Source organism: Fimicolochytrium jonesii (genome assembly GCF_025526975.1).
Source record: "Fimicolochytrium jonesii strain JEL569 chromosome Unknown EV422scaffold_20, whole genome shotgun sequence".
In the NCBI taxonomy this organism is placed as follows: domain Eukaryota; kingdom Fungi; phylum Chytridiomycota; class Chytridiomycetes; order Spizellomycetales; family Powellomycetaceae; genus Fimicolochytrium; species Fimicolochytrium jonesii.
In genome coordinates, this window is record NW_026515687.1 from 508594 (window position 1) to 535635 (window position 27042).

The 27042-nt window shown below is 54.4% G+C and overlaps 9 protein-coding genes and 1 non-coding gene across 10 annotated transcripts; 4 read left to right on the forward strand and 6 right to left on the reverse strand.

Annotated features, from left to right (window-relative positions):
- Nucleotides 1-417: 417 nt before the first annotated feature.
- Nucleotides 418-1448, forward strand: EV422DRAFT_166984 (uncharacterized protein). Its single transcript, XM_053065056.1, has 4 exons — nucleotides 418-672; nucleotides 735-787; nucleotides 866-964; nucleotides 1029-1448. Exons 1-4 carry the CDS (start codon nucleotides 497-499, stop codon nucleotides 1298-1300), a joined length of 600 nt encoding a protein of 199 aa, XP_052923780.1. The 5' UTR covers nucleotides 418-496; the 3' UTR covers nucleotides 1301-1448.
- A 148-nt stretch (nucleotides 1449-1596) lies between these two features.
- Nucleotides 1597-2535, forward strand: EV422DRAFT_507987 (uncharacterized protein; the record flags this gene model as incomplete). Its single annotated transcript, XM_053068700.1, has 1 exon — nucleotides 1597-2535. The coding sequence occupies one exon, from the start codon at nucleotides 1597-1599 to the stop codon at nucleotides 2533-2535; it is 939 nt and encodes a 312-aa protein (XP_052923781.1).
- Nucleotides 2536-4606: 2071 nt separating this feature from the next.
- EV422DRAFT_569490 (uncharacterized protein) lies at nucleotides 4607-7729 on the reverse strand (the record flags this gene model as incomplete). The annotated part of the gene is made up of 6 exons (XM_053072771.1): nucleotides 4607-4876; nucleotides 4957-5320; nucleotides 5401-6411; nucleotides 6483-6984; nucleotides 7058-7272; nucleotides 7581-7729. The coding sequence occupies 6 exons, from the start codon at nucleotides 7727-7729 to the stop codon at nucleotides 4607-4609; spliced, it is 2511 nt and encodes an 836-aa protein (XP_052923782.1).
- Nucleotides 7730-8901: 1172 nt separating this feature from the next.
- On the forward strand, nucleotides 8902-9063 carry EV422DRAFT_481145 (uncharacterized protein; the record flags this gene model as incomplete). Its single annotated transcript, XM_053067308.1, has 1 exon — nucleotides 8902-9063. A coding segment is annotated over one exon (162 nt), but the record flags the coding sequence as incomplete, so codon positions are not given.
- Nucleotides 9064-10276: 1213 nt separating this feature from the next.
- EV422DRAFT_569491 (histone-fold-containing protein) lies at nucleotides 10277-10984 on the forward strand (the record flags this gene model as incomplete). Its single annotated transcript, XM_053072772.1, has 4 exons — nucleotides 10277-10538; nucleotides 10630-10674; nucleotides 10762-10834; nucleotides 10951-10984. The coding sequence occupies 4 exons, from the start codon at nucleotides 10277-10279 to the stop codon at nucleotides 10982-10984; spliced, it is 414 nt and encodes a 137-aa protein (XP_052923784.1).
- A 222-nt stretch (nucleotides 10985-11206) lies between these two features.
- Nucleotides 11207-17270, reverse strand: EV422DRAFT_167088 (uncharacterized protein). The gene is made up of 8 exons (XM_053065057.1): nucleotides 16971-17270; nucleotides 16782-16891; nucleotides 16633-16717; nucleotides 14680-16569; nucleotides 13466-14613; nucleotides 12992-13375; nucleotides 11588-12910; nucleotides 11207-11486 (listed from the first exon to the last, which is right to left on the reverse strand). The coding sequence occupies exons 1-8, from the start codon at nucleotides 17103-17105 to the stop codon at nucleotides 11327-11329; spliced, it is 5235 nt and encodes a 1744-aa protein (XP_052923785.1). The 5' UTR covers nucleotides 17106-17270; the 3' UTR covers nucleotides 11207-11326.
- Nucleotides 17271-19321: 2051 nt separating this feature from the next.
- Nucleotides 19322-19393, reverse strand: EV422DRAFT_t108. The gene has a single exon. It is a non-coding gene; the product is annotated as a tRNA-Gln (tRNA).
- A 513-nt stretch (nucleotides 19394-19906) lies between these two features.
- On the reverse strand, nucleotides 19907-21257 carry EV422DRAFT_167288 (peptide deformylase). The gene is made up of 3 exons (XM_053065059.1): nucleotides 21176-21257; nucleotides 20347-20874; nucleotides 19907-20244 (listed from the first exon to the last, which is right to left on the reverse strand). Exons 1-3 carry the CDS (start codon nucleotides 21206-21208, stop codon nucleotides 20194-20196), a joined length of 612 nt encoding a protein of 203 aa, XP_052923786.1. The 5' UTR covers nucleotides 21209-21257; the 3' UTR covers nucleotides 19907-20193.
- Nucleotides 21258-21792: 535 nt separating this feature from the next.
- Nucleotides 21793-23610, reverse strand: EV422DRAFT_537008 (uncharacterized protein). Its single transcript, XM_053070876.1, has 6 exons — nucleotides 23342-23610; nucleotides 23262-23276; nucleotides 23048-23158; nucleotides 22922-22962; nucleotides 22094-22831; nucleotides 21793-22020 (listed from the first exon to the last, which is right to left on the reverse strand). The coding sequence occupies exons 1-6, from the start codon at nucleotides 23598-23600 to the stop codon at nucleotides 21838-21840; spliced, it is 1347 nt and encodes a 448-aa protein (XP_052923787.1). The 5' UTR covers nucleotides 23601-23610; the 3' UTR covers nucleotides 21793-21837.
- Nucleotides 23600-25962, reverse strand: EV422DRAFT_537015 (Septin-type guanine nucleotide-binding (G) domain-containing protein). The gene is made up of 8 exons (XM_053070877.1): nucleotides 25687-25962; nucleotides 25480-25573; nucleotides 25246-25342; nucleotides 24994-25119; nucleotides 24828-24909; nucleotides 24606-24743; nucleotides 24200-24534; nucleotides 23600-24127 (listed from the first exon to the last, which is right to left on the reverse strand). Exons 2-8 carry the CDS (start codon nucleotides 25522-25524, stop codon nucleotides 23904-23906), a joined length of 1047 nt encoding a protein of 348 aa, XP_052923788.1. The 5' UTR covers nucleotides 25525-25573; nucleotides 25687-25962; the 3' UTR covers nucleotides 23600-23903.
- Nucleotides 25963-27042: the final 1080 nt, after the last annotated feature.

Below are 27042 nucleotides of genomic sequence, written 5' to 3' on the forward strand. Positions count from 1 at the left end.
AGAGCCAGACATGCCTCCTAGTTTCCACCTGTGTGGGAAACTCCCCAACTGCTTTTAGCCCCCCCTTCGTTTCTAGCCCTCGAATGTGGGCAGGGAAGGCGGGTGTCTGCGTTGCTAATTTGGTTAACAGTTTGTGCGCTGTCCCGCCGAAAAACACGGCGGGAAAAGCGTCAAATACTGTCATTCCTATGGCCCCCCTGTTCCCGTAACGGGTCTGGACTCTGGAGAAGCGAGGAGCTAGGAAAAAAACATGGACCCTTTGTTCCCAAACCTGCTTTGTCAAAGCTAAGGTCCGATATTGGGTAGATATAGACGTAGTCTTGTGGCCCCCGGCGTAGTTACGACAACCAGCTTCGTCCTTCTTTCCTCCAGAATACCACTGCAGCGCATATACTACATCCATATTGTACTTGCACTTAAGTGCGTGTGTTTTCAAGCTCAATACAACTGCCCTTCCTGGCTCTTTTTCACGTCCGCGATTGCAATCACTACCGCCATGGCGTCACAGTACACTATACGGTGCACCACGTCCGTCCCGTGGCAAGCGACCAGGCGTGCCTCCACGTACGTCTTGGGCCTCTTAGCTGAGCAGGATCCGGAAAAAGCAGTTCTTGACCGACTAGGAATCCATTCATGGACGAACATTTACAAGAACAGCACCATGGAAGCAACGTATGAGACCTTCGTTTGTATAGCGACCACTGTGTGATCCTAATGTTATCTTGAGAGAACAGGTATAGGGATTATTGCCAGTCACAGACTCTGCTAACGAACATCGTTATCCTCAGTAAGATGCGCCTTCTCTTTTTCGGCTGGTGAAACATCCAGACGTATGCGAACTCATCAACTTCGTCTCGTCTTACAGCTGTTTGCGGTATCATGACTATCGGCAACTCGGTCCCGCAGATCACGCATACTCTGCCTGAGCGGCAGGGCCTACTCCTTGGAATCAATATTGCAATTAGTACGACGTTTCAATCCCTACTGTCATGCCCAATGCTTTGTTCTTATCCATCTCCTTCTCATAGAATGGTGTCATACTCGCCGCCGCCATCTTCGCATCCTTCGTCTCCCTACGTCGATCATCCTCTCGCTGTGTATCAGCTACCACCCTGTCGCGCGGAGTGGCATTGTGGGGATCGGCGTTCCTCGCGACATCATTTGTCATCAACTTCATCGTTTCCGATCGGAAGAAGCTGTTTGCCAGCGAGAACGACGTGGAAACATACAACAGGAAGTTTCTCCTGCCGAGCTCATCATCACTTGGAATATTTTAATGACGTTTGCATGCCTGGTATGACCAATCCTCGTTCCTACGTGCGTGGCACTCGGCTCCTTGCTGATCGCCGCCCACGTTTCCTTGATAGTTTCATGATAAATTGGTGTGCCATCTCGTGTATCTACTCGGGTGCCGAATATTGTTGCGCTCCGCAATTTGTCGGGGAATCTTTGTGCGCGGAGATTACGAAAACATCATTCAGCTGGTGCTGAGTAGCGGGGGGCTGTTCACTATCTTCAAAAGAGATAGAATGACAAGGGTTTCCTACGGTCTCAATCAGATCAATCAGAGAAGGAAATTTGCGAGCGTCGGATTCCATGGAAGAAGGACTAAATCGAAAGCCCAGGACGCTGTTGAACAGATATAAAAAATTATGGAACCAGCGTTACGCAGATGAAGCGGAGGAGAAGAGGTTCCAAGCTTACTTTTCCGATTTGTCGCGGAAGCACTTCCGATTTAGTTGCATCACGACAATCTGCTCGGCCTTAACCTCGGGACTCTCGCTGCTCGTACATGCGCAGGAGCCGGGAACGAACGGCTTCAGCGAAATCAGCATTTGGGCGGACGCGGCCGCAATCATTATCATTGTTGCGTGCGCTGCGGGAATCGCCATTGCGTTCGTCGACCGGCTAGGATCTAAGATGCCCACATTCCAGCAGCTGTCGATTGTGACAATATACGCAGTGATCAAGGCATGCTCAGTCGTCCTGGTCTTCGAGACCTTCACTCTCATCGATCGCCATCGTGATATCCCTGAGGGCTCGGACACCTTCGTGTGGAACGCCGCCATCTCCGCACGGACGTTTCTTTACAGCTCAGGCACAGCCCTCTACGGATCCGACTGTCTCCGCAGCCACTTCGGACTGATGTGCGCCTCGATCGACCTGATCGCGGCGATCGTCGTGTTCTCGAAGAAACGGAATGTGGATTGCTTGCTTTTCTTTATCGTGCATCTGACGATGGTCGCGGGACCCGGCCTGGCGATCGCTCCTTCGGGGGAGAAGACTCGGCGGGCGTATTATCGTGCGATGTACCTTGGTAACACGACCAAGGCAGGGGACGGTACCGATGTCAAGGGAGACGGGCTGGACGCGACTGCTGCTGGCGGACATAATATCGAACTGGCCTTGACGCGCGTGTCAGCTAGCAGGAGCCTACATCGGTTGGGCAGCATCAGGGAAACGGCGATAGTTGACACCGAGGATGATGTCGGGGTGTCTGGCGAGGCGCCGCGTCTCGATCTGGAGGCTGTTTGATGTACATACGGAGGGGGGTAACAACGCTGAAACAGAGCCCATACTGCAAGATAGACCTCGATCTGCGCCTTACAACACTATACATGAAATCTTATTGAACTCAGTTCGAATCCCTGAGAAGCTTATCGGCACGACCTGGCCTCAAATACCGGGACGATGTCAAACATACGAAAAGCGAAGGCTTTACGGAGGAGTTTACCATGCGGCGCGCGAATGGGACATCTGGACGCCCGTCCTTAATATTCTGTTGGCCTGATGTCACCACAATATCCGTTTATTTTGTCTTGTCTTAGATTAGATGTCACGACTATCCCGCTCGGGTGAAGCAGATATATCCACTTCGTATACCCAATACATCTAGGGAACAAAACACGTTGATTAACAATAGCCTTACAGCATGTTATCCCCTTTTGCGAAAAGTATCAGTTAGGCTCGAAGACCACCGCATACGCGAGCACGGCAGTGTTGTGTTCCCAGTTGACTTGCAATATTCCCACAGTTTCCCACGGCGTTATCAATCATCAGATTCTTTAATGTTGCTCACAGTCATGTCTCAAAAACGTCTTCCCACGCAAGGCGCCAGCCCGTTTCCTGCCGGAGACTACCATTTCCATCGGATGGTAGGTGATGGCCGCCGTTCTTGTGCAATGCACCGTTATGTGTACTGCTGTCTTTCTGTCTTTACCCTTCACTCGTTCCATGCGCACTCTCTCTTTCTAGATGTTGCGACACCCGGTGCCAATATGCCCGCGCGTATAAGGTCCCTTTAGGGGCTCGCAGTACGATTGCAAACCGCTAACAACAACTGTCGTTGAAGTTGGAGTCCACGGTTTTCGCACCCCTACAATTAGATTACATGCAAAATAATCAAAGCCCTTTTGGGTCAAAAGATATCCCTTCCTTTCATCTCCGGTGAACGGCATCAGCATACCAGGATTGCTGAATAAATTCATTTGACGAAGCTGGGTGTTGAGCGGGATTGGGTGACGTAAGCAACGACAGCGCGAACCCGTCAGTGTGATGTGCACGGAACGCCTACTCCTCGGCTCCGGCTCATTCCCCACGAAAATGAAAGGAGCCTTTTCATGCGGAGATTCGGAGGCCAATTGAGGAGACAACCCTGCCAAAGGACCGAACCATGTACTGTACAGTTCGGGGTCCGCGACGTCGATTTACAGCCCGGTCACGATTCGGGTTGCTATGCGCGTTCATGGGAGACGGTAGCCGCGGGCGCAGTGTTTCGGTCCGGCGCGATCTCCATCGACTCCATCCGCCGTTCCTCGTCGCGCATCGTGCTGGGGCGGGGAAGAATCGAGGCGGTATTTCCGAACGGTCAGGATGGCGTGCGAGGCGAGGTGCGGGGGAAAGGGGAGGGGGGGATGCGCCTGCGTCTGCGGGTGTCGTCCGTATCGGTGTTGAACGGACGGAGTATGCGGCGGAAGTCGGTCGCACACGCAGCCGCGGACGACGGTCCCGAGGACGCTGGTGGTGGATAGTTCCGTGACGGATAGGAAGCGTGCGGGAACGTGCCCAAAAATTCATACTGTATTGATCCTACGTGACGGACTTTTGATCTTTACGGGGTAGCACAGGTAGACTATAGCCCTTAAGACGTGTACTCTCATAATGCGTATGTTGAGGGGCCGTCTTCAGATGAGAGGCAGCGACGGTTCCACCCATGTTTCAGGGGGCAAAGGATTGGAAGCAAGGACAAGGAGAGTAAACTTTAAAGTTTCGTCGGAAACCCGCACTCCAAGAACCTTTTCAGCATGACCCGATGTCGATGAAATGAAAGAGCGAGGTGGGAAAGAAAACCCCTTCACCGTCCTCCAAACCAAATGCCGATATTGCAAAAGAAAACATGAGTATAGCAACAAAAAAAATAGGAAGGCACAGAAATATCGCCCGACTACAGCCCACATAAAAGAAGGGGGGAAAAAAAACGTCCCTTGGCCAAACAGATGTATGTAAAAACGGGAATCTCCAATTCTCCATATCCCTCGCCTACACGATCGTTGGGACACGCTCCCACCTCTTCGCTCGCTTCCCCCGGCTCCCTCCCACCCCACCTTTACTCCTGCATAAATCCAACCGTCTCCTCGATCGCCATCGTCAATTTACGTTCCAACATCTCCAGATTCTTATACACCGGTAGGTCCAACCGATTGAAGCACGTATGACTCTTCGGCAACCCTTCCCCCTCGCCACTCTTCTCGATCGTGAACCGTCGGGGGCCGTCGGAGCCCTGCAGGTCTTTGAACCCGTTGACGGGGATACGCGAGGTGCCGGTGACGAATTGGAGGAGGCGGGCTTTTTTCTCCGAGTCCCATTGGGTTACGCACTGTGACAAAAAAGAAATAGAGAGTGTGTGAGTTGAATGAGTTGTGAGGTTGGAGGACAGGAGCGTGGTATGACACAAACCTTCCAGAACCACTGCACAACCTCATCCCCTTCAACATAACCCCTATAATCACTATGCTTCTTCCAATCCTCAATATCAATATCCGCAATCCCGCCAATCAGCAGCTCCAGCTCCTTATCATCAAACACCGTGATCAGCTCATGAGGTACGAGTTCATGGAACCCTTGCTGGAACGCCTTGTATTGCTCCGCGACGCGTTTGACGACGCGCCAGTTGACGACGAGCTCGACGTACTCGGCTTTGTTGGTCTCGTCGACGACAATGTCGCGGCCGTTGGGTTTGAGGTCGATGGTTTTGACGACGCCAAAGACTTCCTCTTCGGCGGAGAAGGTTAGGTCGAGGACGTCGGTTATGTCGTTGTTTCTGGGGAACGGTCGAGGGTCAGTACACAAGTTAAAACAACCCTTGTTGACAGGTGAGTCGCATATTTCCAGAACACTTACAACATCCACTCCAAACTCCTCCACATCTCCGCATCCACACTCTCCATATCCTTGATGGCAATCTTCTTCTTCAAAATCATCTTATAGAACGCCGTAATGAAAAACGTATCCAAGAACCGCTGATGATAGATCGCCAACCCCACAACGCGTCCAATAAACTTGAAATAGTTCAGATGCTCCGGGTTCACCCCGCTGTTGGGGTTGATCTGCAGAGTGTAGTTGTCGTGGGCGGAATATTCAAAGAGGCAGTAGACGGGGTTGAACATCTCGTGGGAGAGGAGGAAGAAGAACTCGCGGGAGAGGCCACCGTAGTCGAGACCGTCTTCGCCGTGGAACTTGATCATGAGCCGTTTTTTGAGCTCGGAGGCGGGGTAGCGCATGATCTCCGAGTAGGCGTCCTCGAAGATGTTGTTACGGCGGACGGTGATGTGGCATGAGCCGGGGATGGGACGCATGGCGGGCTGGGACCTGAAGTAGGCCAGTTTGCGGCGGAAATCGCGCTTGTACTGGGGTACGTTCGCGTCGACGCTGCTGGGTAATCGGGGATCGTCCCAGGTGGTGATTTTGGCGTTGTGGTCGACAAAGTAGATCCGCCCGGTGTTGGTCATGCGCATTTCCCAGCCGGAGGGGAGAGGGCCCAGAGCCGCCAGGGCTTGTTGTTGGGCGATAGCCAGTTGGTTCGCGGCTTGGCCGGAGGTGAGCTGTTGGCCTGCGCTACCGCCGCGGTTTTGTTGCAAACGACGTGGATCCAGCCATGTCGTTGTGCGGGTATTGTGGTCAACAAAGTATGGACGGCCTTCCGGAGTGAAGCGCTGCTCCCATCCGTTCGGTAGGGCGCCGTAGTTAGCTGTTGTGGGAGGCGCAGCCGCTGAGCTTGCAGCAGTCGCGGGCGTGGGTGTGGTAATGTTGGTAGGAGCCAGCGAGGAAGCGATAGTGGCGCCGTTCGTTTCCGGTAATCTATCGTTTTGCCCACTGCTTTCTACATCTGCCATGCTCGGTGGTGCTGCGGCGCTGTTTGAAGGAAAGTGAATCAGTTTCGTCTCCTACATTCCAAAATCCAACTCGAATGAATAAGAACATACTTTGGACGACGCCACGTGGTTGTCCGGGAATTATGATCCACATAATACACCCGATTCAAATGATCCACCCGCCTCTCCCACCCCGACGGTAAATCCTCAGTCACAGTTTCCGTAGACGCGGCCGCCGGCCCCGCACTAGCAGTGGCCGAAGTGGATGCCGCACTGGGGGACGGCCGTGCAGAAGACGCACTAGATGTGGAGTTTGTAGGAGCGTGTAATGAGGGTCTCCGTGGTTTTGCGTTGGATTCGGGGACTGGTAGTTGTGTGGCTACGGAGCTCGCGGACGATGCGACGACGCCGTTGGGTTGGTATGATGAGGTTGAGGTTCGGTGGGATGAGACGGACTGAGCGCGCCCTACCAATGGGGCAGGGGCCAAGGTGGCACCGGAATTTGCCGCCGATCCGTTTCCAGCGACGACTTCGGCGGTTGAGAGATTTACGATCAGCTTTCCAGAGACAAAATCACTCGTGTTTCCCTTCTTGAGGTCCAATGTCAGCATTTCTGTGGGCGATAAATTGAAGATGATCAGCCTCTCTGGGAGAAAGAATGGCTTTTGAAACCGAGATTTTCGTACCATCTCCACCGGTGTTGACGTCAAAGACATTTGCCATGTTCAAGTTGATGACACCAAGGAACCCTTGGTCTTTCGCCTTTTTCCATTTCCGTTGATCAAATATTTGGACCGCCAGCACACTGCTATTCGTTACGGAGATGTCAAAGCTCTCGTTCCAGTATGGATTCAGCGTGCGTTTTACTGGTGATGTGGTATGCGTTTGCTCCCCGTCGACCCTGACAATGGAGGAAGTCAAACAACATCAGCGAATCGTCAACATGAGCGAATCATCAGCATCGAGCGGATGGTTGAACGAAACCAACATCGAGCGGATGGTTGAACCATACCCTGCTCGCTCCGCTCACGACGAGGATTTTAGGCTCGCTATCGTTCTCGCCTTGCGGTGGGCAGGAGCGTAGCATCGCTTCGCTCACTTCTCCCTTCTCTCGCTCGCTTCTCGTCGCTACGCTCGATTCCTGGGCCTCCGGCCCAGTTGAGCTCGCTTCGCTCGCCATTCTCCTCGGTATCGGGCTCGGATACTCACGTAATGACGGCAAAAGGGTCAGGCAGTCTAAAGATATCCTTCTTGTACAACCCATCAGCGGCGACAACCGTGATTTTAACAGTCCTGTGGGCAGAGGTAGAAGCACCCGAAATGGATGCCGACGACGAAGCGCCGTTGACTTCCGACATATCCTTCCGAAAGTGCAGAGTAGTCTGCTTCTTTAAGCCCAGCGGGAGTCGTTACTTCGAGGGTTTAAGCTTGTCCTCAGTGGCTATTGATGAAGTAGTCGGTTGTTCACTCTCGCAAGTCGTAATGAAAGAGTTGCGGCAAGGATGAGTGAGCGAATAATACGTATGTAATAGAGCGACTCTGCAAACAGCCCGACCGACAAGAGTGACAGAATACAGCCGAGGGGTTTGCGGGCGTTTGCTGCTGTCTTTAGTATGGTATTACTGTAATAAGTGGGGCCAATGTGCTGCCTCTCTGTGCCTGTGTGAATTTGAAGAGCGGCGAGTTGTTGCAAGCCAAGGCCCTTGAAGGCGCCTCGGGTACAGTCATCTCGCAGAAAGCGGTGCACCCCCTCCAATGGAAATCAAAGTCGGTCACGCACGTGCATTTGGCGTCGCGGGAGTCGCTGATTTTTTCCACGGGGGTGCACAGCCTTTATAAGGCGGAAATGGTCGGATTCCATCCATGTCATTATGTCGATCACAGGCGGGCGCTCGGCAAATCCATCATCATCCATCATCATCAAGAGGGAGAGAGAGAGAGAGGGAGAGGCTATGGGTGTGGGCGGGTGGCGCAGCGAAACTCGGATTCCACCCGCCTCCTGACGCTCCCCGACTTCCCGGAACTGGGGCGGCGACTCATCCTGACTCACACTCCATTGGCGCCACTGCAAGCCACAAACAAAGCCACTACTCCGTCTCTCGGCAACGTCAACGCCAATTCGCCCTGTTGCAAAACGGGCATCCCGGCAACCCACCCACGACCCACTACACCCCATACCCTACACAGCAAGTAAGTGGCGAGAGACTAACAGCGTCTCCTCTAGTTCAGTCCCGGGCGTCGTGCTGAAGAAAGCGCTCGAATGATGTTGCACATCGGACGGAAGTCGGGCATAGTCGGGGAGTCTTCTCGTGCCCCTGCAAGTCACCGAGGAGGAGGAGGACGAACGACGAAGGGCGGAGCCAGCGACGGGGGAGGAGAAGGGGGACGGGACGTGGGAACACACCAAGGAGACCGTCACCGTCCCCAATACATGGGGACGGCCTACCACTATCGCTAGAAGATTACATGGATTCCAACCCGTTTGGAACAATTCGACTGACGATCTCGCCCTTCCCGCCCTCACTACGCAGTGGCCAGGAAAGCAAAAGCGAGGACGATCATCATGCGTCTCGTCAGTTCAGCGGGGACTGGCTTTTTCTACACAACGACTAAGCGCCGTGCGTTGCCGAAAATGTCACTCATGAAACATGATCCGATTGTTAACCGTCATGTCCTTTTTGTCGAGAGTAAGTTCGGGCCTATGGGAAGTGGGAGGGGGGCATTGGAGGGTGGGAGCAGGCGCGGAACGGATGTCGCGAAAGCGAGGGAGAGGGGGGTGGTTCGATAGCATGCAGCGATGGGCGCAGGAAGCAGGGCTGCTTGAGGGTTTCGAGCAATGGCGAGGAGATTGCTTGGGCGAACACAGCGAAATCTGGAGCGAATGCCGACTGCGCCGGGCGAAGCGGGGAGCGGGGATGCTTATGGCAGGCGAGCCTTGGCTTAGCGGGCGTCAGCGAGCGTCAGACCATTTAGCAAGCAAAGCGAGCTAGGCTCCGCCGACCGCAACTCCACAGTAGGGTATCGGTCGTCCATCGCCCGACCATCCTTCCATTGCGAGCCGTTCTCTAACGGTATTTTCTCACGTCTTAATAGGCAAACAGAAATAGATGGTGAAAAAGTACGGGCAATGGCGTTATGGGCGATTGAACTCTAGCTAGACCCCAGCGTACTGCCACCCTCTCCGTCGACCACACCCGAACCCTATTCAGCATGCCCCCACTCGGTGCCGCATACCACTTTCCCACACACGCGACATGTAACGCCCTCCCTTTTGGAACACACCGTCTCTCGATACAATCCGCTCTGAGAAATCGCGCACCCAACATTTTGGCTCAGTCCATTCCAAACGGCCATCACAGCGCTACCCGTCGGGGTTTCCGAACCATTCCTTCCACCAGTGTTGTCTTGATGTGGGGATGAGTTATGGGAGGCGAACGACGCAATCGGAAACAGGGAATGGTGGGGAGGAGGGGGAGGAGGGGATGGGAAGCAACGTGCTGGCAAGCGGGAATCGCTTTCGCATTGGGTTTGAACATATTGGCACGGAGGTTGGAATGCGTATGGGAGGCACCAACCGCAATCTCCGCAATACACTGGGTGAATCTAAGCCCGTTAATCAAGAGGGTGAAGGGCCAGTGGTCTTTTCTGAATCGCAATGGGGGGTTATTGTTCAATCAGCGAAATGATGAGTTTGCTGGCATGTTTTGTATTATTATTCCTTCGGTTCGGGTCCTTTGCACAATGATGTCGAGCGAAAGTCGCGGGCGTGTTTGTGGGTGAAACCCCTCGCGTTCGACAGTCAACAAAAACCATTGAAACCCCGTCGTCCTTCTGCCCATTTCGCCAGCACAACCCATTACAGATCCCCCCCCCCCCCCCCCCCCCCCCCAATTTCCATCATCATCATGCCCCCGCAATCCACAACCGGCGGCAAAACCAAAACCCTCGGGCTCGGTCTCGGCAAAAAACCCTCGGCGGCGCACACGACGGGGGGCAAGAAACGCAGCATCCTGCAAGGCTCTGTCAACCCGCGCGGCGCCGGGGTCGCGGGCACGAAGCGGCACCGGAACATACTGCGGGACAATCTGCTGGGGGTTACGAAGCCGGCTATTCGGAGGCTGGCGAGGAGGGGGGGCGTTAAGCGGATGAGTATGAATATCTATCCTGGTGGGTTTTGGAAATGCAGGTCGAACACTTGGGCGGCGGCGAGATGTGCAGTGCGGGTGCTGACGACAGTACGGTTTTTTGCGCGGTGTAGAGGTCCGAGCTGTGCTGAAGAAGTTTTTGGAGAATATCTTGCATGGTACGTTTTCACCTTCCCCATTGGCCCCATGAGCTGGAATGAACCCCGAGTGCGTGCTCACGCCCCGTTTCATGTCTGGTATCGTAGACACGGTAGCGTACACGGAGCACCGCAAAGCCAAGACGGTGAGCGCCATGGACGTCGTTTATGCTTTGAAAAGGTGCGTTTGGGACGAAGACAAAAATCCCCATATTCCTCCTGTGCCTCGATCGGAAGAGTTGTGTCCTGATTCAATACGCTATGTTCCATCCATGATGCGATTTGCACCTTGATTAGGCAAGGGCGCACCCTCTACGGCTTCGACACATGAGCAACCCCCGTCCTCGATCCGCAACCACCACATCCCCCATCATGCCTTTACGCAACGATACTACCACAACCACCCAAAAGGAACAACAAAACCAATCCATTAACCCCCAAAACATAAACGATATATCGTCAACCCCCGTCAAAACAAATCTATCTACCACCCTCGCTCACCAAACCCGAAATCCGAAACAGAAATAGTCACAAAAATGGGGAAAGGAGGGGGGTGTTTTTCGAGAAACGCCTGCTCATTACCAAAAAGACGAGATGAAAATATCTGGAGTAGGGGAAATGGGGGCTACGGAAGTGGGTGGGATATGTGTGATGGGGTGGGGATGTGGATGAATTACTTCTCTACGCCAATCCTCCGCAAAACTTTAACCAGCCGGCCCATGTACGTTTCGGCGAAGGAGCTCATGTAGAAGGCGAAGACGGCGTCGTGTTGGCTTTGTGTGAAGGGAGGGGGGAACGAAGTGAAAAATGGCGTTAGTTTAGAAAACCCCCGTCTTTTGTAAAAAAAACACACCCCAGTATTAAGAAATACTCGCTCAAAAACAAACACATTCCCCCCACCCAAATATGCGACAAAAAGACAGGCTCAACATACCTCTGCTGGTTATGCGCCAACTCATGACACCATGTCAAAAACCAATAATAATACGCGTCCGCCTGTACCCCGCCGTCACCCACACCCACCGCATCTCCATCTCCATCCCCCTGCGTCGTCGCCACCGTCCACTCGCCGGGTATCCTCGGCAACACCTTCCCCTTCGGCGTCGCACCACCCCCACTCGCCCCAAAATCATGCAACCCCAAATAAAACCTTGCATTGAAAAACAACATCCGGCCGCGATTGAACGCGACCGTGGGGCCGGCTTCGTCCCAGAAGACGTGCACGACTCTCCGGTCGGCTTCAAAGACCGTCGCGAGCAACTGGAGCATCGCGACGAACCGGCGGAGGGCGTCGCGGCGGGTCGTGAGGAGGATGGACACTGCCGCCTCGGACGCCGCGCGGTCGATGTAGAGGGGCACGCCGTCGAGCAGGTCCAGGAACTTGAGGTCGTTGTCGGCGAGGATGGCGCAGGCGGAGGGTGCGGCGGATGTGACTTCCGCGGGTGGGGCGGGCGCGTCGCGGGGGATGGTTGCGCGGAAGCCGGATTCGCGCGTGGCGCGGAGGGAGGCGATGGATTGGGCTAGGTGGGATTTGAGGTGGGCTGTGGATGTGGGTGTTGCTGGGTCTGTGTTGGGGGATGTTGGTTGGGTGTGCGATCCCGTGTGCGGTGGTCCTGTATGTGGTCCATGTCCATGGCCGTGTTCATCGTCCGCGTGTCCCCGAGTGGGACTCACCGCACTCTGCGCAAACTCAACCATGTTCCTGATTCCACTCTTGAACAACCCTTCAAACAACCCTTCATTCGACGCCCTATGTCCGTCCCCCTTCTCCTTAACAGCCGATTTCCCACCCCCACCCTCCTTCTGTTTCGGGTACGTATCTCCGCTCTCCAGTATCGCGTTCGCAACGTCCGTAACCGATTTGCCTGTTTTGGTCGCAGCGTCGATTTGCTCACGGAGGTATTTGCGGTCGGCGGTTGGGAACATTTGCGCGAGGGTTTGAACTGCGTTCAGCGTTTCTGGGGAGCCTTTCTTGCCCGGGGACGTCGCAGATCCACCTTCCAACGTGTCTACGCTCGAGGTAGCGCTCGACTCGCGACTGTCCAGAGTATTCTGCGACGAAGTCGGCGTTTCCTGTTTGAGTTGTTGTTTTTCCTTTATGACTTGCGCGTGTTTCATTTTGTTGTCGGTGAGTTTGAGGATACGGTCCACAGGGAATCCTTTCCGGCGGAGGTTCTGAACGGAGGTGGAGAGGAGGGTTGAGAGGAGGAGGGAGTCTTTGAGGCGGCTGTTGCGGAGGATGACTTGGCCGATTGATCTAGACACGCATGATCGCAGACGTGAGGTTCCATAAGAATACACCATCGCGAATAAAAGAAACCCCTTTTGGAGCCCTTACCTCGCAATATCAAACATATCATACTCCTCCACCACAAAAAGCCAATAAGCCCTCGTCCCCTTATCATACTTCAAACAACTAGTAGTACGTTCCACCCTCGTCATCTTCCCAAACGTGCGGACAACCTCAATCTCGGGTATCTGCACCACTTTCAACTTCTGCAAGATGTCCTCCGCATTGCCCACAATATCCTTGCCCGTGCGGATGGACTGGCCGTCGTAGAGGAGGAGGAGGGCGCGTTCATGGATGAGTTTTTGGAGGGCGGAGGCGGCGGGGGTGAAGGTGTGGGTACCGCGGGGCCGTTCGTCGGTTTTGACGGCGGTGGAGAGCCAGTGGGAGCCGAGGTGGGCGTAGAAGTTTTCGAGGAGTTCGTCGGCGGGGGCGCTGTCATCATCATAGGGCAGAAGGTTGATCAAATAGGGTTCTGCCCCACGTAGCAAACGAGTGAATGTGAATGTAGATCCAAAAACATACCCAAGTGGCTTGAAAAGCTGACTGACAACGGTATCATCCACCAGATACACATCCACCGCCCTCGCCAGCTTCACCTGATACGTCCCCTCCTCCTCGCCCTCCCCAGTACCACTCGCCACAATCCCAATCAACCAGTGCGCCGCTCTCATCGCACTCAACAGCTTCGCATTGCCCCTAATTTCCTCAAAATGCGTCGCAACGGTGCGGAGGGCGTTGAGGTACTTTTCGTGGCCGAGGGTTTCAAGGAAGGCGGCCGGAGAAGTGACGAGGGAGCGGGTGAGTTCGCTGGGGGAGGGTTCGTCGCGGGTGCCGCAGGCGCGGAGGAAGTTGTTCGCGGGGAGGGAGAAGTCGACGTATTTGAAGAGATCTTTGTAGGCGCTGGCGTCAGGTGTGCCGAAGTAGACTGTGTCGGGCTCTACCCAGGTTGTGGATGCGGCGCTGGGTGACTTGGCGTTACCTTTCTGTGACGACGAGGACGCGATGGGCACGAATTTGCGGGCGGCGAGGGTTCGGAAATGTTGCACGTCGAAATCGGAGATGCGCGCTGCGAGGTACCCAAACACGGCTGGTGCGGCAACGATATCGGGCGGGTGGGCCAGTAGTCGTTCCAGCAGCGCTTCGGGACGTGGATGTTCTCTCACGCCAAACTTTTCGCGCTCCTCCCTTAGATCCGGGTGTAAGATCTGGAACCCCAGCACTGCCGAGGCCGGGTCGGAGAAGCACTCGCTTGGTAGGGCGAGCTTGTCGGAGTTTGCGACGGGGAGGAACGGTGTTTTGACTTTCAACGCATTGTACCGCCCCGCGTAGACGGTTTTATGGTTCTCGATAAAGTATTTGAAGATCTCCTTCCGCATCGGCGGGGTGGCTTGGCTGACCAGTAGTGTAAACTCGTCAACCGGGATATGGGTGCGGATTCCTAAATTTTTCAGGACTTTTGCTTCGGGCGTGTTAGGTTTCCATTTGCCCTTCCATTCCAGGATTGGGAGGTTGAAGGCCCGCAGTTTGTCGTCGGGAACGTATAGGTCGGATGCTTTGTATCTGTCACGGGTCGGTGGCGAGCCCTCTGGCAGCTCTTTGGGGAATAGGGGTGTTACGCGCAGTCGTTCCATTTCTTCAGGTTGGAGGGGACATGTTGCCAAGTATTTGACCTATAATTCAAATACTTGTGAATACACGACACTGGGACGACGCGAAAGTGACCAAACACAACCCACCAACTGAACCTGATCCCAATTCAACTTATTAATCCGACTAAACACAACCTGCAGCTCCACATGCTCCCTAACCCCAAGCGCCCTCAAGAACACATCACTTATATGCTTCGAATGCTCCAAGTGCAACACCGGCAAGTCAGGAAATAGCGTCACTTTCGGGAAATAACTGTCGGTGGGGAGCTGCAAGCCCTGTTTCGTCGGGATGCACTTTTTGGATTTCAGGATCGCTACTACCTGTTCGCGCACATTCGTTCGGAGGGATCCGTAGTGCCGGCTGAATACGCCGAGGGCCTTCTCGACGAACGCCGGGTCGGATTGGAAGAGGGGGTGGGTGACGATGAAGGATGTCCATTCTGAGAAGGGAAGTTCTTGCCATCCGAACGCCATGCCTTCCTCCAACTCGCCTTTTTGGAAGTTATTCCCGATAGTGCGTGAGAGACAGGTGTCCGGGACGGGAAGGTCGGCGGGGATCAAATGTTTCGGGGCATGGAATCGGATATTTGCTAACGGGCGGATCGTCTCGTCTTTCCCGTTCATGCCGATTTCCCGCACCAGGGCCGCGCGAACGAGGTTCTCCACGTCGGTTCTGCTCACCGCGTGGGATCGCCGATGGGTGAGCCACCATTTGAGCAGAGCGATGGTTTCGTCTTCCGTGAAGGGGCGGTTGGCGAGCTCGGTGAGGAGATCGGTGATGTCCACCTTGCGGATACTCCCGCGGACCTCCAGTTGGTTCAACAAGTCCGTGCAGGATGTCATTGCGAGCTGTGGTACTACCGGCGTCTCCTTCAAAAACTCCATCATGGCTGCATCCGGTAGCCGGACGTCCACCAGTGGCCGGATCCCTACCGAGGAGATGATCTTTACCGGCGCGACCGCACTCTGCGAGAAGTACGTCCCCAATATCCGCCCTACCAGCGGTGACGGTGTTGACCCCTTGAAGTGGAACCCAATCATCGCATGCACCGCCTTCTTCTCCAACCAGAGCGTACTCGTAGCGTCCAGCTGCATCGCGCTGTACAGCCGCTGCGTTTCTTCCATATTGTCGTCGTATAGGATACGGGCCAGCAGCCCGCCCATGGTCAACAGCTCCCGATTCCACATATTCAGAGTCGGGTCGACGAAGTCGATCGACTCGCGCTCGACGGTTGGGATGAGGTGCGCTGCGAGCTGCGCTGTACACCCTGTTGTCTGGTATGTAGGGAACCCAATGAAGATCCGGCCCTGTTCGCCAACTAATGGTACGAGGTCGTTGAAAATGTTGTTATTCTGCGATCGGAGGGTCGTGGAACTCTCATACTCGTCATGATTGGACCACAACATGTGCATTTCCGTCCTAGCTGGCGGCTTCTTTTTGGTTGTTCGTTCCATCTCTTTCACGAGGTTGCTCGCCCGAACGGCCAAAGCTGCTGTTGCTACGCGCGCGAATAGCCGCAGTGCGGTTGCGTCCTTATCCCCATCCTTAATCTCAACATCCAGCTGCACAGTTTTCACTTCCACAGATTCCAGCGAGAATATCGAGTTTGGTGATGTGAGGGTATACGATTTCCGGAGGAATGCCAAGGGCCGTGGCGGCGCGATCTTTTTATCGAAGTGCATGACGCACGAAGAGTCCACATGTACTTCAACAGCCTTAAGGTTCGCTGTGAAGGCCATACTTGTTGCTAAAAACCTCCCGAACTGGTCGGTATCCGGGATATCGATAGGATCCCTCATCACGAGAAAGAATGTGGTCCAGGGGGTTACTGCTTCGGGCGGGAGGATGCCACGCTTTGTGTAGAGCATATCGCCTTTCCATAGAAAGGCCATCGATTGATTGCCGCTGGTGATGAATGGTTCTTCACATATTGAGAACAGAGAGTAGAACCCTACGCCGAAAAATCCGATTTTTTGCTGCGACAGTTGGTTTAGAACGAGATATGTGATATGAGGATGGCAGGCCAATGACGGGAATACCTCATCCGGGTTGCCCTCTGCTATCTTCCGCAGCCTTGACCAGTCCTCCTCGCTGAACGGTCGTCCATTGTTCTTATATGTCACACTGCAGGAGGTTGGAAGTCAGGACGAGAGCTCTTGGGCATCGGACTTCGAACCACAGGTCTTACGAAGTCACAACGCGCTTGTTGCCCCCTTGCCAGAAGCTTCTGCTTTTGACCTCTGTTCTGAATATGATTTCCACGTTGCTCGCCCCAGCATCGTTAGAGTTTTGCAATAGCTGAGCGCAGGTGCGGAGCACGCGTAAGTGACATGACGGTTTCAGCGGAGTCGACAACAAGCGGAGAAGTCATACTTACCTCTCTAAATACAGTGTACTCCTGACTGTAGCGAGCCAGAATCTTATCTATCAGGTGCCGCTGGTTCACTTCAACCTTCTCCTCTATGCCGCCGTCGTGAATGAGGGCGGCTTTCAATGCTTCCAGACCCGCCATGTTGACTGAAATTTCGGGAGTTGTGTGGACAGACGGGGTTTGTTGTCGCAGGCGAGCAAGAACCTATGTAGAAATCGAGCGGAGGGATGTCAAGTACTTGTGTGTGTGCGACGGATACATGTGGGGCATCCCTTTGTGGGGAGTGCTGATGTGGAGTCTGGAGTTCTGCCGCCAACTGACCGTTTCAATTTGTCACAACGAGGCGCTTCTTCTGCACTTAAGTTAGGGTTAGCGCGTCAGTTCGGCGGTCTTCCGCGCTGGGCATTTGGTTGACAACCCCATCCTCGTCTCTCTCGCTACAACTATTATACTGCGACTACAGATGCACTTTCTACATGCGAGAGTTCTATCCAGAGAACGCATGCCACGAATCCCTGGGGTCTTCCCAATGTTACTCATACTTTGGACATTTCGTTCGAGCACCCCTCCCCGCCAGCTCACGCCGTTTTTCTAATTCCACAGGTTATGGCGGGCCGTGGACAGGATGGGGAGAGAGAGACGGGGATGAAGGGAGTGGGTAGTGGGATAGTTTTCGATAAGCATTGTATTGTAATGGGCGAAGCCAGCCGAGAACGGACGAAATGACATTATGACGGTGCCTTCGCGCTGTCGAATTCCACGGCGGGAGGTCGCTAGTGCATGATAGCCAGCTCGACTTCCGTCCACGGAGACAGGATGGACCAAGAGAAAACCTCATATCAGAAACCTATCTCGCGGATCTGTTACAGGTCATTCACTTTCTGTGTATTTGAAAGATCGCTATGTACACTCAGCTTCCCACTTATACGTCGCCTATCAGATGCCCACGTAATTCATTACTTGCATTTACGCTGATAACCACCTACGCCATGCACCACCCTTTTCGTTTCACTGAGTACACACACCCGTCTCTCCTCCACATGCCCAAATCCTGCACAATTTCGTAAAACCGCCTCGAGAACCCTGAAACCAAACGCCCCCTCTCACATATATTCCAACTCCATGCAACCCCCCTGACCCGCCCCCTTCGCCTTCTTCTTGTCAACCTTCTCATCATAATACACCTCATACCCCGGCCCGGTCGCATCCATCTTCGTCTTGGTGATGTTAGGCGTGTCGAGCTTCGTATAGTGGCGGCTGTTACCCTGTCCGTCGGTGGACTTGTGACTGGTATAGTCGCGATAAGTTGCTTTGGGGTATGTAGCTGCTGTTTTGGCGGGTTTGGTTGTCTTTTGGTGCGTGCAGCCGGGGTTGAAGATGGCTTGCGATTCAGCCTTGACTTTGGGGGCTGCGGCTGCTTTTTTGGCGGAGCCCGCAGAGGACGGTTTCTGAGAGGCGGCTTTGGGCATATTTGCAGCTGGAGTGCGTGTCTGCGTTGAGTTTGCTTGTCTGCTTGCGCACGTATGCACTGAAGTCGGTTGAAAGGGACTCAAAACCGCCTTATGCTTCAGTTCCGTGTGTGTTTTTGCCTCCTGGACGTTGACGAAAGGTTTGGAAGTCGGCACACTCGTACGCTTGTGAGTGCAAAGCGTTATCTGGACGTGTTGCATAAGAACCTGAACAAGATGTGTGGAGAGAATGCCTGCGACCAACAGTGACCGCACACGTCGTCGTCACCTTTGAAGTCGGCACACTCGTACGCTTGTGCAAACCGTTGTCTAGGCGTCTGCAATAAGAAGCTGAACAACATGTGTGGAGCGAATGCCCGCGACCAACAGTGACCGCACACGTCGTCATATTCCCCACCCAAGCATCAGGAAGCCGGAGAGTCATGACACCCGGGTATGGAATTGTCCCACACCGAGCAGCAAGACTTTCGCCACGCACTTTCGCCGACGTTCAAAGATTAGAAAAGCTCCTCCAGCATCCCGCTCGTGCCTTGATTCCTCATCAGCAAACTGGTCGCTCATCTTGCCGAGCTACTTACCAGTGGCTGAGGCCTTGTAGCTTAGCTGGTGATCGTATTCTGAGAACCTTGATCACCTCCGTAAGATAAATTAGCCCTTCACAAAAGTGAATAGAGTTACCTGCGGGAAATGAACAAACCATCTTCCGTCGGGAAAGAAAGGGACAGAGGAGGACAGAGGAGAAAAGGGACAAAGGCTCCACCTCACCAAAAGAAATATTTCAAGGAACGAAGGTCCCGGGCAAGGTTCGTAGTTTTAACCCTTAGTGGCGGGGAGCGGAGCGAGGCAAGATGATTTGACCAAGAAAGAAAGGCAAAAGAAGAAAAAGGAAGGTCTCGCCGAGAATCGAACTCGGGTCGCAAGATTCAGAGTCTTGAGTGCTAACCGCTACACCACGAAACCTTGGATGAATGTGCGGTAGTGTTTGTCAAACAGATACAATGCAATGCTTGCATCGCCTTGCGGGTTCGTCCGGTTCCCAGCATGTGTTTCCGTCAACGTTCACCGTGCCGTCGCATGCGTGTCCAAAAAGATGATGGAATATCTTAACGGAGAGATGTAATGTGATTATATTATGATGAATCCCGCTCCCGCAGACAATGCCAAACTCAACAACGGGCTGGCTTCAACGCCTAATAGAAGTACTCCGCCCCGACAACGCTGCACATCGGGGCCGATCGGGTCCAACTGTTGATACGAAAGATCTCCCCCGAGACGCCGCGTCGGGACTGCTACACCTATCTGCGCTCGTGTAGCGCAACAAAGGGCGCATATGTGCTCACAAGACCCCGCCTTATCCGTCACTATCTTCGACTTGCTTCCCTTTGCTTCCCTCTGCCCTCCAACCCGGCCCCTTCAGCGCGTCCTACACAACTCCCGCCAGTCCGCTCGTGGACCTTCAATGGAAGATGATTTGATGGAATATAGTTGACAGGTGCTGGTATGCCGGCGGTGTGAAGACTCTGTTTCGAATTCGGCAGAGCGTGGTGAGCGTTCGTATACGCCGCGAGAGACGGGCTACCATCGCGCGAGTGCGGTTAGTAGTGTTGCTGAGGCAGGGCAGGGTCAGTGGCTCGATGTGCATCACCGGCTCGGTGATGGCATGCGATGTCATGTATATGAGTATCACTGTGAGTGTAAGTCGGGAACTGTTGTGTTCGGGTGTGTTGCTCTCCCCGTATATCGCGACTACGGCCACCCTCTCATTTCTTCCGCTGTTCGCGCTGTTCGCGAAACTCGTATTTGTCGATGTACTGTAAGAAAGATGCAAGACGAGGTGGAGTGTGAGTGACCAATTCAAACCCGGGGATGTTGTTTCACATACACATCCTTCCACCCCCTCACAAAACTCATACCTTATCATGCCTCAAACTCCCCGCCTCCATAACATCCACAAAAAGCTTCCCATCCAAATGCTCGATCTCATGCTGCAGCACCCTCGCCAAAAACCCGTTCGCATTCACCGCCACCCTCTCCCCCTCCAAACCAATCCCCTGCACATGCACCTTCTCCGCACGCCTCACAACCGCATTATACATCGGCACGCTCTCACAGCTCTCATATTCCGCATTCCACTCGCGGGGGTGGCGCTTATCAGTGATGGTGAGGACCGGGTTGACGAGGAAGGTGAGGGGGATGGGTTTCGGGATGGATTTGGAGGTGAGGATGGCCGGGTCGGTGATGCGGTAGGCGATGATGCGGAGCGGGTGGCCGATTTGAGGGGCGGCGAGGCCGACGACGGGGGTGTACGGGGAGTCGAAGACGAGGCGCATTTGGGTGATGACGCGTTGGATGTTGGGGTTTTGGAGGGTGGTGGGGTCGACGGGAAGGGCTTTTGTGCGGAGGGTCGGGTGTCCGGCGTTGAGAAGGATTTGAGGCCGGCCCTGTGAGTGTTGAGGTGGGGAATGAAAGTGAGAGGATGGAAGGTAGAAAATGGCCGGTGACACTGTTCCCAATTTTGCAATGGTCTGAGACGTAGGCTGCAAAACTCATATGCGCACATTTTCCGTCTTCCTCACGCCCCCTCACACCGACTTCCCACTTCGCAACGCATGACCTTCCAATCCGAGCACCGTCTCGCAGCCCCTTCACAGCTTATTCTTCGGCAAGGGGCCAGTTGTCTTCTGTCCTACAACCACCATGCCCACCCTCCCCGACCAGTGCAAACAAGGCGACACTACGTACCGCAAAGACGCTCCTCAGTTTTGCTAGCACCATCGTCGTCAGTTGCTTGCGTTGTCTGTGAGTGGCGATTGGGGTCCTGTTATTCCGTTCCCGTTGGGGTGTCCAGCGCAAAGGCCAGATGCAATTCAATTCAGGTATCACGTGCCTGAGTGCCCGAGAATCGAAATTATGTAAACGCAGAACGCGTTCGCCAACCTCAACGCCCACCTCAACGCGTCCTTCTGCGAACCTCCGTAAAGCTGTTGTCGGTATACCTCCGCTTTCCAGGCTTTGGTAGCTATTGCTTCCGCCTCTCCTCCTTCCTGCGTTGGTGTGGTGTTCAAGCTGGGTGTTGGTGTATCATACATGTTCCCTGACATGGGAAGCTGCATTCCAAAACATAGCTGCTGAGTGCGGAGCTGACCACTCGCCAAAAACAGCCCGTCCCCCATCCCTTTGCACAAGATCGCCAGTCCTTGTTCGCTAGCGCATACCACGAAACATCGCAAGTTGGGTATGTGGAAATAATCCACCGGAACCACGTATTTCTGATTGGGCGGGGCGTGCACGACATTGAATTCCCTCATTCCCCATTCCGCATCTCCACCCCCAAAGCAACCCCCCCCCCCCCCCCCCCCCATCGATTCACAACCCCCTGATACTCCTCCTCAACCCCCCCAAACTCACAAATGTTCCTCGTCAAAATGCTTCCTCAAAGCCTCCCGACTCCCACAGAAAACCCCACACCCGTCCCATTTACATCTCCAGTCGTTCGGTTTCGGTCTCGCCGTCGTTGTTGGGACGTGGAAGTCGGGGTTGGCTGGGGTCAATGGGAAGGTTGGGTGTGGGTCCGTTGCGGCGGGGTTCTGATAGGGGGGAAGAACAGGTGAGTATGTGAATGAGAGGAGGGGGGGGAAGGGGGGGGATGGGAAGACTTACGATCTGGGGAGCGGTGATGAGTGGTGCGGGAGGGATGTTCTGGGATGTTCGGAGGGCTTGGATGATCGCGTCTATTCGGGACGATCCGTTCATGTCCAACCTCGATGACCCGCCCATTCCTGCTGCCGGCGCTGGTAAGGAATCATGTGTTTGCGTTGTCGGTAGTGGTACTGCGCTATTCTGCGGCTGCTGTGGTGATGGAGACACTTTCTCCTGACTCTCAGGGGCAGGCTCATCAAAGATCGCGCTAGCCAGACTTTCATCGTGATCCTCGTTCGCCGGTGCCGGTGGTGAATCTGAAGCACGGCGACCATTATTGGCACGTTTGGTGGCTATCTGTGGTTGTATATCGGCTTTCCGTTTCCTCGTCGCCTCCGTCGTCGTCGCACTACTAGCAGGGGAAGGCGGACCCCGGAGCCCCTTTCGTCTCTCCCCACTCCCCTCCACATCCACATTCGCCTTCGTCTTCAACGGCTTCTTCCCCTTGTCATCCGCAACCCGTTTCCCCTCCCGCGCCTTGACCTTCCCACTTTCCGGCAGCTTCCCGAACCGGACATAATGCTCGCGACAGACATTACACAGTTTACCGTCCTGCATGAAATCGCGCTTGCGGCGCAGGTCGTTGGAGTTGAGTTTGATCTCGCAGTTGGCGCAGCGGTAGAGGTCGACTTGTTCGGTTGACTCGCCATTGTACTCTTCTTCGCGGATGTTGAGCAGTTCGTCGATAGCTTCTTGTGGCTGGGAGATGGGGTTGGAGCGGATGTTCAGAGATTGTGGTGCCTCCCGACTGGAGATCAAGCTTCTCGTCTCCTTCACACGCTTACATACCACATTTTCCGTCGGCTCCCACGTATCTCCCCACACCTTAACTGCGCCAACAAAATCCGTAAGTCCCCCCCATCCCCATCCCAATACGCACAACCTCTCCCCCCATTGCCCTCCCAGTATACGTACTAACAAACCCATCCCCACTCTTCAACCTAGTCGGCTTCCACGCCACCCTGTATTCCCATCGCTTCTGTTTGTCGTTGTACCGTTTGGCTTTGAGGCATTTGAATGCCCACTCTACGAAAAGGTGACACGGTCATTGGAGCGAGTTAGTTGACACGGCCCCATGTCCCACTACCGCAGTTCGCAGCTGGACAGTAGGGAGACGGGGGAATATTACCTCCATTAGCTTGATCTACAATCACAGGAGAAGCCGTTAGCATATGACATATCCCCAGTCAAACAATCTTTGCTACGCACCTTCAGGGGGAGCCTCGGCCTCTTCTTCCTCGACCGGCGGGCGGCGGGCGCCTGGGGGTGGGGCTAGGTTGCGGCGGCGGGTTGTGCTCATCTGTTTGTTTTGTGTGTTGTTGGAAAGTCGAGTGCACCACCCATGCGTCCAAGTTCGGACTCCAATCTGGACTCGATATATGCAAATGACACACCGCGCTTCGCACATGCAACGCACCGTTTTTCTCCATCCCACACCCCTAATCCCAGCTAATCCCACCACAAACATGAAAAACAAAAGAAATCTATTGTCTGAGTGTAAAAGACAAGGAAAAAAAGATGAGAGTACAAAAAACCATAGGGGATTGCGGGGACCTCCGCCCCACAATCAATGTGGGAGGAGAATTCAGTCTATACGTAGTTTGGGGTTTCAGACGTGGGGAATGTTATGATTACAATGCTCGGGAGACGGTCTGTGAGATCTGATTGTCTACAAATGTGTGGTTGAGAGTTCGGGAAGCGAAAATTGTCCAAAGGCATCAGTTCGTTTCTGTTCAACCGAGTGGCAACTCTAGATCAGCCCGTCGCAAATCTAAGCGACAGAGACCTGGCTAACGGACGCCGTCTCGGGCTGTCCGCGGTAGCTTCCCGGTGCGGATCCGGCCATCTGGGAAGTGGACTCCTTCAAGGCGACGAGCTGCTTGGTGCGGAAGGCTTCGTAGTGGATCGAGCCGGTGGTTTCGATCATGTCTTGGAGGTGCGTGCGGGTGAGGAAGTTGCGGAGGTGGACGAATTCGCAATGGTTTTCGTTTTCGACTGTGCAGGCAGGATTGTTCGAGTCAGACTGATATCATATCCACCCGAATCGATCCGCATTCGCAAACCCACCATCAATGACACCCCATCGCGTCCTTCTACCACGCACAGCCTTCCCATCGACAACAACATTCCTCTCCGATCCCACAACAGCGAACGGGATCATATCCCTGATGACCTGCACCGCCTGACGCTCCGCCCTGTCCTGGTCGCTCAACGCAACGAGGTCGTCCTCGACGTCGGCGTACGGGTAGCATCGGATCCCGTGGAAGTCAATCTCCTCCTTTATCCTCCTCTTGAAGGCGACGCGCTCTTCCATGGTTAGAGAGTCGGATTTGGCGATAACGGGGATGACATTGGCGACTTCGGAGATCTTGCGCATCACTGTTACGTCCAGGGGTGTCAAGCTGGATGTGGATTGGAAGATTATGTCAATATCAAGGTTTGAGTAAGATGGCGTGTAAACCTTATAACATACGCATGGCCAGTTGGGGCAATGAAGAAGAGGACGGCGTGGATCCGAGTGTCGGGAATGCGGCGCTCACGAGCGGGGGTGAGCTCCTTGCGGAGGTAAGCAGAATACTGCTCCTTGATGTGCTTGACGATTGGGTCCCAGCTGCGGATTGCGACGACCGTCAGTGATATGTTCGACATTCGCCCTGACGACGTCATCTCAACGCTCTGAACCACCCCCACTCACCAGTTCTCGTTGTTGACCTGGTCCCCGTATCCCGGAGTGTCGGTGATGGTAAGCTTCAACCTCACGCCGTTTTCCTCGATGACTATTCATCCGGATGGTGCAGGTTAGACATCTTCCTCCCGTCCTCACCCTGCCGCCGGCACAAAGGACCCGGACTAATCCTCACCATGAGAAACACTCTGAATTTCCACCGTCTGACGAAGCGTCTCGGCGCGCTTAGGTGCATTCGGCTCCTTCAGGTGCGCGGCAAAGAGGGTGTTGACAAGCGTACTCTTTCCCAGTCCACTGCGGCCTAGTTCAACAACACCAGAATCCAATCGTCAGTCATAGTACTTCTCCCGTCCTCTTCGTTTCCCCCGTGCCATCACTCGATTTCCACGTTTTCCCACGTTTCTCGCTGATCGACTCGGGAACGTACCGACGACCATGACGTTGAATGCGAACCCACGCTTCAACAGTCTCTTCTCGATCTGGTTGGTGATTGTGTCAAAACCGACATAGCCGGTCAAGGTGACCTGGTAGAATAATGGAAAGGAAGTGCGTTGTCATGAGCGTCATTCTCAGCTAGATCACTTCTCAAGGACATAAACCAAAAGAGCGGCACCCCGACAGCAGTGTGGATGAGGGCCTTATTGAAATTCTGTGTATGTACCTTCTTGGCCGATTCAACGCCCTGCTGTGGTAATGGAGTCGACATGGTTGTTGGGTGGAAGCTGTCGTGGTGGATCGAAGTTTCGTTTCGATACCTGAGGCGGCCGTGGGAAAATGGGAGCTGCGTTAGGGATATCGAGTGAAGGGGGGTAGCGCGAGCGACAGAGGAATTGACTACGTCTCCCGCGGTGCTCTCCCTGGACGTTACCTTCAGGAGCCGGTGGTGGGTGGGGCTGAACAGGGGCGGAAGCGTTGATGTCTCGCCTGTGGTTTGGGGGATACGCTGTCCTGTCGTGGGTGCTTATGCAAAGGGCGTAATTTTTGCGTTGCCGTTTGCCGCTCTGCTGCTCTCAGTGCTCTGTCTGCTGCTCTGTCTGCTGCTGCTGGTGGCGGCCGCTGCGGGTTCTCGCCTTACCGTGTTCTCATGTCGCCTTCCTCTCAGGCTCAAATCAGTTCAATGGTTTCGTCAGGTTTCCTTGCCCATACTTTGGGAGGGAGGATGCAAGAAGGAGGAAGCCGTGGGGAAGGAAAAGCCCACTCGTCCACCGCTACAGGTCCTCTCGGGCCTGCCGCTCCTGCAGCTCCTGCAGTCAATTCGATGCTCAAAAACGTTGCTTTTCGCTCCACAAGTTTGATCACATTTGCAACTGCGCGGCCCACCAGCACTGGAGCCAATTGTCTATACGTGGAAATTCGGAGGAGGAAAAGAGAGGAAAGAGGAGGGAGAAGCTAGAACGTCTACAACCAAGAAGATCGCAAGCCAATGACTGAGAGGAGAGGAGACGATCTATCGTACGTCTGCGCTACAGCCCCGATCAGAAATCAGGTTGCACCAAAGCCGCATCCTCTGCTCCTTCCGCCAGACTCAACGCACTCCCCCCCAAGCTCGAGCATGTTTCAAAGATCGCTATCCGAAAGTCCCACCCACCCCTCCGCCTCCAACAATGGCCCACCCCGCTCTAGCATTTCATCAAAGAGGTGGGCGGCGCCCAAACCGAGCACCCCCGCCTCGTCTCGGAAACACGGTGCGTCCTGGCACGCAGAATCCCGGCATCTCCGCAAGACGGCCTGTCCAAAGTGTTCCATCAACGTTTCTTTTGCGGGCCATTGACGGACGAAGTATGCTGGGGCCGTCGCTTTCGGATACAGATGCGGCGTGTTCAGCTCCTGGCCATGCCTCACCCCCATTCACAATATTGTCATCACCGAACACGAAAGCACGTGGCTGTCCATAACGCAAAGCAGGCGGTGGTGCCCACCACAAGTTGGCTGTGCCAGAGGATTCCAGAACTGCCTTCTCCAAGGAGTATGTCAACGGAGAGACGCGAGACTCGGAGGGCCAACGACGCGCACACGCGACACGGACCTGCGCAATGGAAGCGTTGGGAGGCGACCAAAAGAGCGTCCTGGGAGGTTACTGGACCACAAATACTGGAACTGGATGGTAGAGACTGAGGGCCCTTTCCTGGGACTAGCGCTGTCCAGAAGACTTGGCGGCATCCTTCGGCGGTGATCTTCTTACAAGACCGACTGCAGGAGAGCGTACAGCGAGGACATACCTTAC